This window comes from Cygnus olor, chromosome 3, assembly GCF_009769625.2.
Source record: "Cygnus olor isolate bCygOlo1 chromosome 3, bCygOlo1.pri.v2, whole genome shotgun sequence".
Taxonomy (NCBI): domain Eukaryota; kingdom Metazoa; phylum Chordata; class Aves; order Anseriformes; family Anatidae; genus Cygnus; species Cygnus olor.
This window is the reverse complement of record NC_049171.1, coordinates 88,910,852-88,924,070: the sequence shown is the minus strand read 5'-3', so window position 1 is coordinate 88,924,070 and position 13,219 is coordinate 88,910,852. Positions and strand designations below refer to the sequence as shown.

The following is a 13,219-nucleotide window of genomic DNA, read 5'->3' as shown; positions in this document are numbered from 1 at the left end:
AGGGCGCACGTGAGCTTTGGGGAGACAGGAAGGTGAGAGCCTGGGAGAGGTTCAGATCTGCATCTCATCCTTGGTAGGTGTAGAGTGTGTGGAGCAGCTAGCCTTTGGCCACAGGTCAGAGCCGAGAGGGGCTGCACGTGGGGTGTGCTGGATGTGGGAGCTGGGCAGGGATGCTCATGTGTTGCCTGGGGCATTCTGCCCTGCTTTCAGACTGGTGCTGCGTCGGATTCTGCGCAGGGCTGTCCGCTTCTGCTCTGAAGTCCTTCACGCTCCGCCTGGGCTTTTGGCCTCCCTCGTGCCTACTGTAGTGGAAGTGCTGGTGAGTAAAAAATACTGTGCTGGGGAAGAAGGGTATCACATGTCCTATTCAGCCCCATGTTCCGTTCCTGTACGCCATCAGGAGGCAATCTTGGATGGAAAGGAGCTCCAGGAGGGGGCATGTGGTGCTGTGCATTGCAACAGTAAAAACCTCTTGTCTCCTGATCATTTCTGATGGGGGGAAAAGGGGCCAGGGGGTGCCTAATGTGGCCAGTGCTAACAGTCAGCATGAGTGTGTCTGTAAGTGTATGCAAGGGCACGCTTGCTTCCTGAGGGCAGCAGCTTCTAAGCTGTCATATCTGGTTAAAGCTTTCTGAAATTGGTCCCTGTGGTTACTAACAGCATCCTAAATGACAGGGCTTTCTTCCCGTTGTGAACTGACGCATTTGCCACGGAGATGCTTTGCAGGGGCTAGCAGAGGAGGGTCATGGGGAGGTAGCCAGGAGACAGCAGCTGTAAGTTCAGGTGTGATTCTCCTGCTGTGATGCTGTCCCTGAGGCTGTGCGCTGGGGCTCCCTTCACATTCATCTGCCTGAGAAACCTCTATAATGCTTGTGACACTCTGTGAGATCTCCTGAGGAAGCTGCTGAGGATGTTCTCTCTAACTGAGGCTCACTCCACAGGGAGATGCCTACCCAGAGCTGAGGAAGAATGCAGACCAGGTGAGTGATGTGGAAACCCCTGGAGAGAAACCCCCTTTCTTATTGTCTTCGGGAGGCCCGGCTCTCAGAGGCAGAAGGCAGCCCTGTCCCAGGACTTAGCTGGAGGAGTTTCCGTAGCTGGGTTCTTGTGGGTAGGCTGGGAAGTGCAGGGAGCACGTCTGCATCATGGGCACTGCCTGGACGTGAAAAGTATCTGTGGCAGATTTCTTTGTGGGAGCTCCATTAAATCCTTAGCAGGGACGCCTTGTTCTAATATAAGGCAGCCATTGCTCTGAAAAAGCTAGGGCAGCTCTTTTGTTGAATCCGAGTACGGTCTGTCCTAGCTTGGGTACCCTTTGTCCGAAGTGGCTTGGGGATTTAAGGCTAGTCCCTCCTAGCTTCAGCTGACAGCAGCTGTGACAAGCAATTTCTCTGGCTGTTCCAGCCATGCAATTTTAATTGGGTCACGGATAACAAATGGATGACAAGGAGCATTTGTCAGCATCCAGCCTTCCCCAGGTGGATGGTCAATATTTCCTTAACAGGAGTGGTGATCGGAGTCACAGTGACTTTGGCGCTGTTTAATAGCGCATTGGAGCCACGCTGTGATGGATGCTTACAGAACAAGAGGGCTGGTTCAAGCGGACAGCACCAATTATACACCCACTTGATTGCCTTCATCTGACTCTAGCTGCGAGCCCAGTGGTGGCTGGGCTGAGCTGAGCTGGGGGACTCCCTGAGGTGTTATGGTCAACTCCTTTTCTGCTCTTTGGGCAGGTCGTGGATATCATCAGTGAGAATGAAGCTGCTTTCCTGTCCTCCCTTGAGCGGGGGAGGCACGTCATTGAGCGGACAGTGCAGCAGATGCAGCCTTCCACAAATTTCCCAGGTGAGTCTCCTCCCTCAGCCAAGCTGCACTTAAAGGTGGTTTGATCCATGTCATTGCCAGCGTTTAAGACAAAACTCTTTTGGACTCGACGGTCTTTGAAGATCCCTTCCAAATGAACTATTCTATTCTTGTGAGTGTCTATCTGCCTCCCCCACGTGCCTTCAAGAACGTTCCAGCCCTGGGCACTCCAATGCCAAATTTAAAAGTAGATATTGCTCCTTTCTCCAGATCGTGATTGTTTCCTAGAGCATCATTCTCACAACAAACTAGGTACTGGGAAAGTTAGAAGCATTCTGTTGCTGTTTTATTTACTGGGTCTTTACAAGATACAGCCAAAAGGAGGACCCAGCCAGAGCAGCTGCCTATCTAGATGTGCTGCACTGAATTTTGACAAGATGTGGTTTTGGGGCGCCACTAACATTTAGTCCCATACTAAAAGAACTGCGTGGCTTCTCTTCCCTTCCCCATTATCAGTGCAGTTGCACACAGTAAAAGTGAACTTGGCTACCAAAGCACACATGAGATTGGTCTCGTGCAAGCAACTTTGGAGATGTCTTTGCATTCCATGTTCACACAGAGTTCATGCCCTTCTTTTTTTGTCCTACAGCTGATGTAGCCTGGTCTCTCTATGGGAATTTGGGGTTTCCCCTGGATCTGATTGACTTGATGCTTGAAGAAAAGGGAATCCGTTTGGATTCAGATGCTTTCAATGAACTTGTTCTGGAGGATGCAAAGGTGAGAGAGACTCTCCTCATAAGGATAATTCAGAGCCTGTCCTTTCCTGTGGTAATGGAGGCAGAATTCCTTTCGCTGCTCCTCAGATGCACCACAAGGCCACTTGCTTTTTCCCTGAAGTGGAAGTGGGTCTGAAGCAGTAGCTGGGTCATACTGACTTCATCTGTCGGTGTGGAACTGAGAAGTACTGGCTGGTGACTCCTGTCAGATCAGTAGCAGTGTTTTACGATACTGGCTGGAGTGGCGGTTGTAGAATTGCATGCAGTAGGGGTGCCCTCTGGCAGTCATGTAGTCCAACGCTCCACACAAAGCAGAGCCAGCTTAGACAGCCCAAACAGCAAGAGATTTGTGAAGAGTTTGCGTAATCCTTTCAGCCTCTGTAGTGCTGGAAGACTTGCGCTGCCCGCCTTGTGCGGTAGTCAGATCAAGGCCATGCTCTTCTAGGTTTTAATGGCCTGCAAGTTTCACAGCTATGCAGCAGGCTGGGCTTTGTTAGCAGTTGCTCATGGCTTGCCCGTATGGGTGGTATTGAGTGCTTGCGGGGCTGGAAGGAATGGGTTTGGTTTAGCATCAGCACAGATACACATGGGACATTCCCAGGAAGGTGGAAGCAGTTGCTTCTAGCCATAAAACTCCAGTTACTGGTTTGGATTCCCCCAGGTACCTCCCCTCTAACTCTGCCTTTGCTCTGCTGCAGCGGAAGGCTCAGGGCGCGCAGGCAGCACAGCTGGAGGGCGCAGATGTGCACCTGGATGTGCACTCGCTGGCTCAGCTGCGGGGTGACAACGTGCCTGCTACTGATGACTCTCCAAAGTACTCCTACAAGCTTGGGCAGCATGGGCAGTACGGTAAGTGGCCAGGTCCTGTGTGTAGGACAAACTCTGTCTAAGGGTGCTGGAATCCCTCAGCAGACTGCTTTTACTGGCCTGGTGCACGCAGGAGGGTGTGTATCTTGTGGTTCAAACCTGTCCACTTTGCTGCTACATCCTTTCTTTGCCCCTATACCTTTTTCCAAGGTATTTGCCATTCTGGTGGTGTGTCCCCAGGAAAGCTCAGGCTAGTGACAAGGCTGTGAGATCTGGGATGGTAGTGACAAGGCTGTGAGATCTGGGTTGGTATTACTGTGCTGAAGCAGTGACTTGATTTCTGCCAGAGATGAGTCTGTCCCCAGCAATCAGGCTTCTGGATGTGAGTGCTAGGGAGAATGAAGATTATGTAAGGAGTTTAGGTAGTTACTTAAAGCCAGGCACTTGCTATTTCCTTGGCAGGCCACTAGATGACAGTGCAGGCTTTTTATCGTTTGGGCTAACTGGGGTTGCTGGTGCTTCAGGGGAAGCATAAAGCTAAACCACAGAGAGTAGGAGGTGATGTGGCTGTCACAAGCAATTAGATAGCTGTGTACAGCCAGCTCCATCTTACCCAGCGTGCTGATGGCAACCCACATGAAGTGAAAAGTGAGGTAGTTCAAACTATAAGTACTACAGCAAGAGCACAGGGGAGGAAGAATAGCCCATCGGAGGCATTGGCTGAAATTTCCAAGCTAGCACTATCTCACCTTCTCAGTCACTGAATCATGGAATAATTCAGGTTGAAGGGGACTTCTGGATGTCCCATCTCTTGATGAAAAAAGGATCTGCTTCACGGTCAGATCAGGTTGCTCAGGGCCTTCTCCATGTAAGTTTTCAGTATCTTTAAGGATGAAGATACCGCTGCCTCTCTAGTCCCCGTTCCAGTTCTTTATCACTGTGTGAAGTTTTTTTTCCTTATGTACAACCAGAATTTCCTGTACTCTAGATATAGTGTCACAAATGCCACATAGAGGTAGATAATCATTTCCTTTGGCCTGCTGACTATGTTTGTGTTCATACAGCCCAGCAGGTAGCAGTCTTCCTTGCTGCAAGGGCGCTATGCTTACTTGCCCTTGAGAACCCCAAGGTTTCTCTCAGTCCATTTCTGTAGCCTGCCAGATCCCTCTGAAAAGCAGCCCTGCTCTTCAGTGTATTGTCTGGTCCTGACCGCTTGCTGCCAGACACAAGCAGGGTAAGCGTACATCCCATCCTGTCACTGATGGTTGTTAATGAAGATGTTGAAAGGCGTTGGCCCTAATATCAGCCTACAAGTAGCTCTACTAGTAACTGAGTGTCAGCTGAACTTTGAAACATCGAGCAGTTTTCTGTGGGGCCCAACTGTCTGGCCTGCATTTGGCTTCAAGGTTGCTCAGACAGAGTACGTCAGAAGCTTGCTAAGTCAAGGAAGGTGACTTTGCTGTCTTCCCTTGTCCACCAAGCCAGTCATCCCTGTCAAAGGCAGTCAGGTTGGCCAAGCACACAGTGTAGCGTGATAGAGATGTGTCTGTGCCACATCTTGCTCTATCAGGCTCATGTGGGCCCTGCCTGGTTACTTTCTACCTGGCAAGTGCCTCACTGGGTAAGTGAGGGGTGGCTTGGTTCTAAATAACAGATCCTTTGTCCTTTCTGCCAATAGCTGTTCCTATCCTACAAAGGAAAGCGCCAGCTTTCATTATAGGCTGGGTGTTGGCAGAGTTGGCATGGAGAAGTGGTGCCCCCTTTAATGGTGTGATCTGACAGGGTGCTCGCACTGATTGCTGCCATTTCTTCCCCTTGGCAGAGTTCAGCCCGTGCCAGGCCACCGTCCTGATGCTGTACAGAGATCAGTCTCTCCAGAAGGAGGTTGGGGCAGGGCAGCGCTGTGGTGTCATCTTGGACAGGACTAACTTTTATGCAGAGCAGGGTGGGCAAGCCTCTGACCAAGGCTACCTGATACGCTTAGGACAGCAGGTGAGACCCTTTGCTGCCTGAACCCAAGGCAGTCCTGGATATCGAGGCCCGGCAAACCTCCCCAAATGAGCTATTTTGCTGTATTAATTAGCAGGCTGCTAGCTCTTGACAGTGTCCTTGACTTTGTGTTGGGGTTGGTGGGGTGAGGAAGAAGCAGCACTAACCTCGTGGAGGTGGACCTGCTGCTCTGGTTGTCTCTCTCGGCCTTTTGCGATTTCTTCTTGCTGGGGATGACGGGGAACTCTTCAGTGTGCTGTGTTCTTTACAAGTAGGGTGGCAATGCAGGGAGAAGACAATGATAAGGGAGTCCGTGAGTGGAGTTACTGGTCTCTAGCCAGTCCTGGACAGATGCAAGCAGCGTCCAACCTGAAACCTTGTGTAAAAACTGATTCCTCCCAAAACCATCTGCCTCTGCAGCAAGTTCTTCCTACGCTGACAGAGAGAGAGCTTTGACCCTCTTCTAGGAAGAGGTGCAGCTTTTTCTCCCTCCCATGTTCCAGCTCCTGACAGTCACCTTTGGGCAGCCGTGCTGCCTTTTTTAGCTTTGCAGAATGTGATAGTGTCTTGCTTAGCATGTCTCCCCAAGATGAAAGGGGGATCAAGTTCCTCTGCCAGCCTGGTGAAGCAGAAGTGGCACCTTAGATGCCTGAGATAGGTGCCTTGGCAGCTGCTGTCCATTTTCTCTTGGACAGACATCCCCCCTAGGAAAATTCGTTAGCACGGTTGGCATTGCTGCCCCTCCACTGCAAACTGGCAGTCTCAACACGTTATGCAGTGAGTGGCTGGCTGCAAGGGAGGGCTGAGGCACTCTGGTTATGTTGGCTGGAAGCTTATCCCTGCTTTTCACACCCCATTGCTGTCTCTTTGGGACCAACAGGGGTTTTGTTTCCCAGTAGGATCAAGCAGGTATCTAGCACAGGTCTTTGGAAGTTCCCTGTGCCCTAACTCATCTTTCTGTGTCTCTCTGTTCAGGACATCCTCTTCCCTGTAGAGTCAGTTCATCTCTATGGTGGTTACGTGGTCCATGAGGTCACTGCTGTGGAAACCCTGCGTGCTGGAGATCAAGTTCAGCTTTTTGTGGATGAGGTAGTAACTCAATGCTCTTAACCCTTTTCCAGCCTTTCTTTGAAAGTCATTTAGTGTCGTGAGTAACCTGGGCATAGCAGAGCCTTGTTCCTTGTGTTCCTGAGACTTCTTTATTGCAATGTGCAGTGGGAAGGAGGACTCACAAGTGAGTTTGTCTGTAGTCTTCTATGAGCTACAGGTCTGTCCAGAAGCATTCAGCCTACCCTTGCTGTTTTACAGAGGTGATCCCGTGGGAAAAGAAGTTAGATCTGCCCTGTGACATAAATTCATCTGGCAGCTGTGCTACCTGTTGTTTTGTCACCGTCATCCCCCATCCCCTTGCATGCAGCCTTTCACTTACCTCTTTATGCCATCCTCTACTCCCCCGAGCTGCAGAGAACGTGCCCACCAGGGTAAATTGTCTCTGCTTTCAGGCCCAACGGCTGGCCTGCATGACCAACCACACCGCTACCCACCTGCTAAACTTTGCGCTCCGCCACGTCCTGGGTGACAACATGGAGCAACGAGGGTCCCACGTGACAGCAGAGCGGCTGCGCTTCGACTTTGCTATCAAGGTGACTCAGGACTTGTCTCCTTGGTTCTCAACAGTACCAGCACCCCAGTACTCCCCAGTACTGGCCTTTTCTTTGGGGATCTTTCTCCTCTCGCTGTAGTGACTTCTATAGAGAGGTGGGAGGGTCATGATGCTCGCTATTGCCTTGTATAAGCAGGGAAGGTGAGACATGGGGAAAGTGGTGTGTCCAAGCTGAGTTGTCTGTGAGCCCAAGTTCTCCCTCCTTTGTTCTGTACCTTTTGGGAGGCTTCTCCTGAAGGCTGATTTACTTCCTCAGAGTCCTGTGACTGTGGAGCAGCTGCAGCAAGTTGAGCAGGTGGTCCAGGATGTGATCAAACGAAATGAGGCTGTGCATATGGCTGAGGTTCCCCTTGCACTGGCAAGAAGAGTTCAGGGACTTCGTGCTATGGATGAGGTATGACAAGAACATGTTTTTCTGAGCCTTCTCCTTCAGCAGGAATCATCTGGGTCATAAGAGAAGTTGAAGCAACAGGTTTCTGTAAGGTAAATGGCTCTCAAAACTCGGGAGGTAAAATGGGACAGAGATAAGATCTCAGGAGCACTGTTTTGTGATATGCGGAGACTGGTGGTGCATAGGCTTTCTGCTCATTTATCTGGACCAACAGCTTATGGTGTCACCCCGTTGTTTCTTTCTCCCATGGTGGCTGTTTGTAGGGGAGCAGCAGAGCTGCCCCTGACTCTGGGAGTGCTTCAGAATAAGGGTAAAGTATGAGGCAGGGACCTGAAGTTAGTCTGTAAGTGCCCCTGAAGGACTGTGTGGTTAGCTGCTGATCCCTGTCTCCTCTGTCAGGAGTATCCAGACCCAGTGAGGATAGTGTCCCTCGGGGTCCCTGTGGAGACTGTGCTGACCTGCGACTCTGAGGCTGCAAGGCAGACCTCTGTGGAGCTCTGCTGTGGGACGTAAGTGTCTTTTACGTGCGGTCAGATGGTGTGTTTGTGTGCAGACTGGGTCCTCCTGATTCTCTTGAGTTGCTTCCCACCCTGAACCCAGAATCGGACCTGTGTGAGGATCTCTGTATGCTCTGCAAGGCTTGTGTGTGAGCACTGGTGGCTGAGGTAAAGACATAATTCCGAGTTCCGCTCTCTGATCCTTCGTAACTAGGTTTCCTCACCTGAAATGGGGACAGAGTAGGCTGGTTGTAGAGCTTCAGAAATACCAAAACGTTAACGAAGTGCAAAGCATTTTTCCTTGTTTCACAGTCTGAAGCCCACCTGGAAGCTGCAGGGCTTCAGCTGTGTGGAACAGGGTGCATGTCCTCTCACGCTAAACAGAGTGAGGGGGCTTTGGTTTTGGGGTTGCAGGAGGGCTGGGGACCCACCAGGAGACTGATGGTTGGAAGAACTAGAGGCCAGTCTGATTATTTTAATTATTTTAGCCCTTTTAGCACTAATGAGAGTAGAAGAAGAGTTAATAATCTTAGGACAGTGATACCATGAAAACAAAAAGGAACAAATTGGCCTTTGAGCTGATACAGCTGGAAATGAGCAAGTTTCTAGTCATGAGAACATTCATGTGGGAGGAGTGGAACGAAACTGCAGGGGAGTGGAGATGATCAATTCTAGTGAAGCTGTCTGAAATGATTACTTGTGGTAACAGAGAACCTGAGACACTGTAGTTGTTTTCCTTCTTGGCTATTCAACAATGGATATGAAAGGGAAAGTCATCAGTGCCCTTTGTCTGCATGGCTGCAATGTGTCTGGAGATGACTGGCCTTTCTGCGAGCTGGTCTGACAAAGGCGTGGGGGAGTTGGAGGAAAAAAATGGCTTTCTACAAGGTTCAGCAGTGGCTGAGTAGAAGGGAAAAATTCCAATCCATCCTACTGCTGAAAGAAAGGAAAGCAAGGCAGAACTTGGCTGTTAGGTACATTTGGCAGCAGCCTGCTGAGCTGGTAGCACAGAGGTTCTTCTGGAGTAGCCTCAGCTCTGCTGTCTCGTGCCTGACCATGTGCCATCAGGATTTTAGGGATGGAAAGGACTGAAGCTGTTGGGACTGGGGAGGGGCTGCTGTACTGAAGACACGTCTGAAATGAAAGTAGGCTTCCTGATTTCTGGTCCCAGAGAGCAACTTGTTTCTTTCCTGTTCTCCGTCAACTTTGCAGGCACCTTCTCCAAACAGGCGCAATGGAGGACCTGGCCATCGTCAGTGAGCGTCAGCTTGTGAAAGGGATTAGCCGTGTCATTGCAGTGACAGGGAGACAGGCCAAACAGGTAAGAAAGGGGTACTGAGATTTCAGCCGGACCCAATTTTACAGGTTCCTACTTAGACAAGTAGATTCCCTCTGCTTTGGCTGGAGCCTCCCTGCTACACCTGATCTTATTTCCTTCTTTACCCTGGGGCCAGCTCTGCTGCCATACCTCACTATTCACATCCACTCGCCCTTTTCCCAGACTCCTGTCTCCATAACCTTCATTCCTCCCTCCAGACCCCCCTTTTCCAAGATAGGAACTTGGCACAAAATGTCAGGAAGCCTCTGGAATAGAAATTTCAGTCTCCAGGTAGGTATTTAAAGGTGTGATCCTTTGTGCTTTGCTTTTACCTCCTACCTATCACAGCTGGATTTGTACTTTATGACTACAGGGCTCTGCCCTTGTTCTTACAGCCTTTTCGCTTCTTTCTTTAGTCTCTTTCTTGCCAAACCGTAGTTCTGGTCTGATAAGGTGTTTATAAGAAGCGGTCAACCTATTACTGCATCTGTGAGATCTCTGTTCTTGAGTATCTGGAAGCGTCAGGGGCCCTACACCCTGACTGCTTCCTTAAAGGCTGCAGACAGAGGAGAGTGACCCATTGCCATCAGAACTGGGAAAACTGAAAGCAAAGCTCACTGCTTAAATCTGTTGCTCTTTGGCTGGCTGTGTCCCATGCACAGCTGTGTTCCCACCAGTTTTTCTTGATGCAGAGGAATGAAAAGCTGCAGGGCACATCTGCATGCTTTGCTGGAAGCGTTGACCTGAGGAGCCCCTGAGAGGAGCTGTGTGCGGATGTGTTAATCAGACAAAGGAGACTGCAGGCATGACGGTGTAACTTGGAACAAGCAATGGGTATTTAGCTAGGCACAACAGTTCTCTCTGCCCGCAGGTTTTCCTATATACTCTTTGCTGCTCTGGTGTATAGTCTCCCAGGACCATCATGGGCGCAAAGATCTGGCAGGGCAGAAATGGTCCAAACACTAGCGATTTTCACTGGTGGAAAAAAAGCTTGTATTAGCTTTTTTATTAATAGTAGCATTGGTGTTGGCAAAAGCAGTAAGAAATGCACCAAGACCAGCTGAACTCATCCTCAGCGAAACGTCAGCTGATGATGTTTCTTTAATCTTGGTTTAGTGTTTCTTTAGTCTTAGTGTTCTTTAGTTTCTTCAGTTAGTTTCAAGAGTGCACTTGCTAATGCACTAAAAAGTAAATGGATACCCAAGGTTTTTTGCATTGAAATCGTGATGATTTGGTGTGAGATACTAAGGATACATAACTTGTGTGACAGCTTGGTCCCGTGGGTGTGAACATCTAGCATTGGTTGCAAATGTAGAGAGGAGCTTTCTGTTCCAGAGTCTGATGGGGACAGCTGTTTTTGAAGCCTGTCTGTAGTGTCTTCCCCCTGGATACTGAGCAGCACTTCAGTGGTTATGACCCTGACACCTCACCACTTACTCTGTCCCTGCTCGTTCTTTCTGTTGCTGCACCTGAAGCGTTTTCTCTCCCTCTCTCCAGGCCCGAGAGGTAGGGCAGTGCTTGGCTACGGAAGTGGACTCCGTCTCCGTACGGATGAAGCAGAGGAGCACCTCTGTTGCTGAGATGCAGAACCTCTCCAAAGAAGTGGGCCAGTTGACCAAAGTAAGGATTACGTTCCTGTACAGGAGGATCCTGGCACGGGCTCTCCTGAGGCCCATGACTTCTTCCCCAGTAGGCTCACATCTTACCGTGGTCACTAGCAAGGAGAAGTTGCTACTTGCTGGTGCCTCGTTGGTCACAAAGATTTAAACCAGAGTCTAGGTGCCTTTGTTGCCAAAGGGAATGTGAGAGGAGGAAGTGGTGGGGAGGGTAAAGCAGTGAAAAAGGGTCTCCAGGCTTCTCCCCAGGTTTGAGATGCCCAGCTGGAAAAAGCTTCTGACCTCCCAGAGAACGGGTAGTTTATTCCTAGGTACTATTTAGTGTCTTTACACAACAAACTGTCTTGCAGGTGGTAGCCAGCACTGCGATGCCCCAGTGGCAAAGAAAAGAACTACAGACCATCCTCAAAGCACTGCAGCGAACCGCCAACACAGCCATCAAGAAACTGGAGATACAGCAGGTACTGTGGCAGCAGCACGCTCACTGCATTCTGCTAGTAGCACTGCGTGGCTTACACCAGTGAACCTGGTGTCTTTGGCACAGTTCACAGCAACTCAGTGACTGGGGTCCCATCAGAAGGCAAGGGAACGCAGGTACAATCACATACAGTACAGCACAAGCCCTCTGTTGGGTTGATTTCACTGGCATTAACCAGGGCCATCGCTTCAAATGCAGTGAAGGATTGACTGGTTTTGGCATGGGCAAAATCCCCATGTCTCTCTCTCTCTGAGGATAGAGGACCCCCTATCAGTGCTTTTATCAAACAGCAACAGGCACGTAGGCATTGCCTCCTTCTTAATACGTGGAGGAGATGAGGTGGCCCTGAAAATGGGCTTTACAGGGTCATGCAGTAGGAGAGTGCCAGACAGAGCCTTTCTCTCAGCCATATGGATGTTGCTCTGCTTCCCCACTGCATTTGTCTTGCTAATTTACATGATTACATTAAAAGCCCTTAGGAAATGCTTATTGGTGACTTAATACTCTCAGTAAGATCTATCCTTTTCTTAAAGTAGCAGCATCTTGCTACAAGAACCTGCCTGAGATGTGGCAATGAGTAGGCAGAGGAAAGAGGCTGAGAACAGTGTGGGTCTCTGTTCCCCTCTTGGAGGGGGTTCATCTCTGCTTGCATTTGAGTAGGAGGGTTGTACAGGTCTCCATGTGGAGATTTCAGTCTGCCAGCTTTACTTTAACCTCGTCTAGCATATATCTCCCCTCTATCCCACAGAGCAGTACTTCCACTCCCTGTGTACATGTTACATGCACGTGTACCCGTCCTGCTCACCTGTGCCACCTGTAGCCCCTCAAGTGCTGTGTGTTTCCTCCTCCAGGCTGAAGAGAAGGCACAAAGCCTGCTAACAAAACATTGCAACCAACCTGTCATCGTAGATACTGTCCCAGCTGACTCCCTGTCTGTGAGTAAACCACGTTGCTTGTTGGTTCAGCAATACCTCGGGTGCTGCATGCAGTCAAGGGGAGCTGCTGGCTGTGTTTTCTGCTGCACCCCACTGTCCTTTGCCACAGCCGGACCCCTCCTCTCCCTGCCTCTCGTAGATCCTAATGAAGGTAGTGAACCAGCTGTGTGACAAGTCTCCTGGCACATCAGTCCTGCTGCTCAGCCCTCAGGCTTCCGGAGAGGTGCTCTGTGCCTGTCAGGTGTCCAAGGTAAGCAGAACCCTGGCAGAGTCACAGGGAACCTGCCTGCAAAGAGAGGCTGGGCTGACTGCTCAGTAAGTCCCAACTGAGTTTTGTTTTTTTTTTTTTTGTGGGATTCTGCTCAACAGTCCAAATTACTCTGCTCTGTGTCTCTTCCCCAGGACTGCCTTCCTGTGTTCTCTGCTGCTGACTGGGCCGTGGCTGTCTGTACGCAGATGGAAGGCAAGGCAGGAGGTTCTCCTATCGTCGCTAAGGGCAGTGGAAATGCCAAAGGCATGCAAGGAGCCCTGACTACTGCGCTGAAGTTCGCTCAGAGTAAACTCTGAAATAACTGTGATGCTTTGGTGGCAGGACAGCTGCACGCCCCCCGGTGCAAGGTGCGTGGATACTTGATCCAGAGCACGCGTTATACTTTGATCTGAGAGGATTAGCAGCTCCCACACTGAATGTTGCTGTAAATGCTGCACTGGAGCAATCGGCTTCTGGCTATCAGCGATGAGCAGAGTCCGCTCCTGATACCAGTGACAGAACGGTGCTGCCTGTTCTCAATATGGGCGTTTGGGGGTTGAGCTTCAGAAAGCACCAGCTTCTTCTGGAACAGTGCACTTCTTGCCACAAGACCGGCACTGGGAAGCTCTGTGAGAGCATGGGGGGGGTGGCACAGTCCTATCCCAACACTATTAAAGGGCCGAGAATGTTTGA

General features: G+C 50.2%; 1 protein-coding gene across 1 annotated transcript in view; it reads left to right on the top strand.

The window, feature by feature from the left end:
* The window catches only part of AARS2 (alanyl-tRNA synthetase 2, mitochondrial), a 16,753-nt gene extending 3,534 nt beyond the window's left edge, over positions 1-13,219 (top strand). Inside the window, exons 7-22 of the mRNA XM_040554399.1 lie at positions 211-319; positions 942-980; positions 1,737-1,848; positions 2,456-2,583; positions 3,281-3,431; positions 5,212-5,381; positions 6,354-6,467; positions 6,881-7,021; positions 7,298-7,435; positions 7,832-7,941; positions 9,142-9,250; positions 10,745-10,867; positions 11,214-11,324; positions 12,193-12,276; positions 12,416-12,526; positions 12,679-13,219. Coding sequence (XP_040410333.1) covers positions 211-319; positions 942-980; positions 1,737-1,848; positions 2,456-2,583; positions 3,281-3,431; positions 5,212-5,381; positions 6,354-6,467; positions 6,881-7,021; positions 7,298-7,435; positions 7,832-7,941; positions 9,142-9,250; positions 10,745-10,867; positions 11,214-11,324; positions 12,193-12,276; positions 12,416-12,526; positions 12,679-12,843 — 1,915 coding nt within the window. The 3' untranslated portion in view covers positions 12,844-13,219. The remainder of the gene's footprint in view (positions 1-210; positions 320-941; positions 981-1,736; positions 1,849-2,455; positions 2,584-3,280; positions 3,432-5,211; positions 5,382-6,353; positions 6,468-6,880; positions 7,022-7,297; positions 7,436-7,831; positions 7,942-9,141; positions 9,251-10,744; positions 10,868-11,213; positions 11,325-12,192; positions 12,277-12,415; positions 12,527-12,678) is intronic.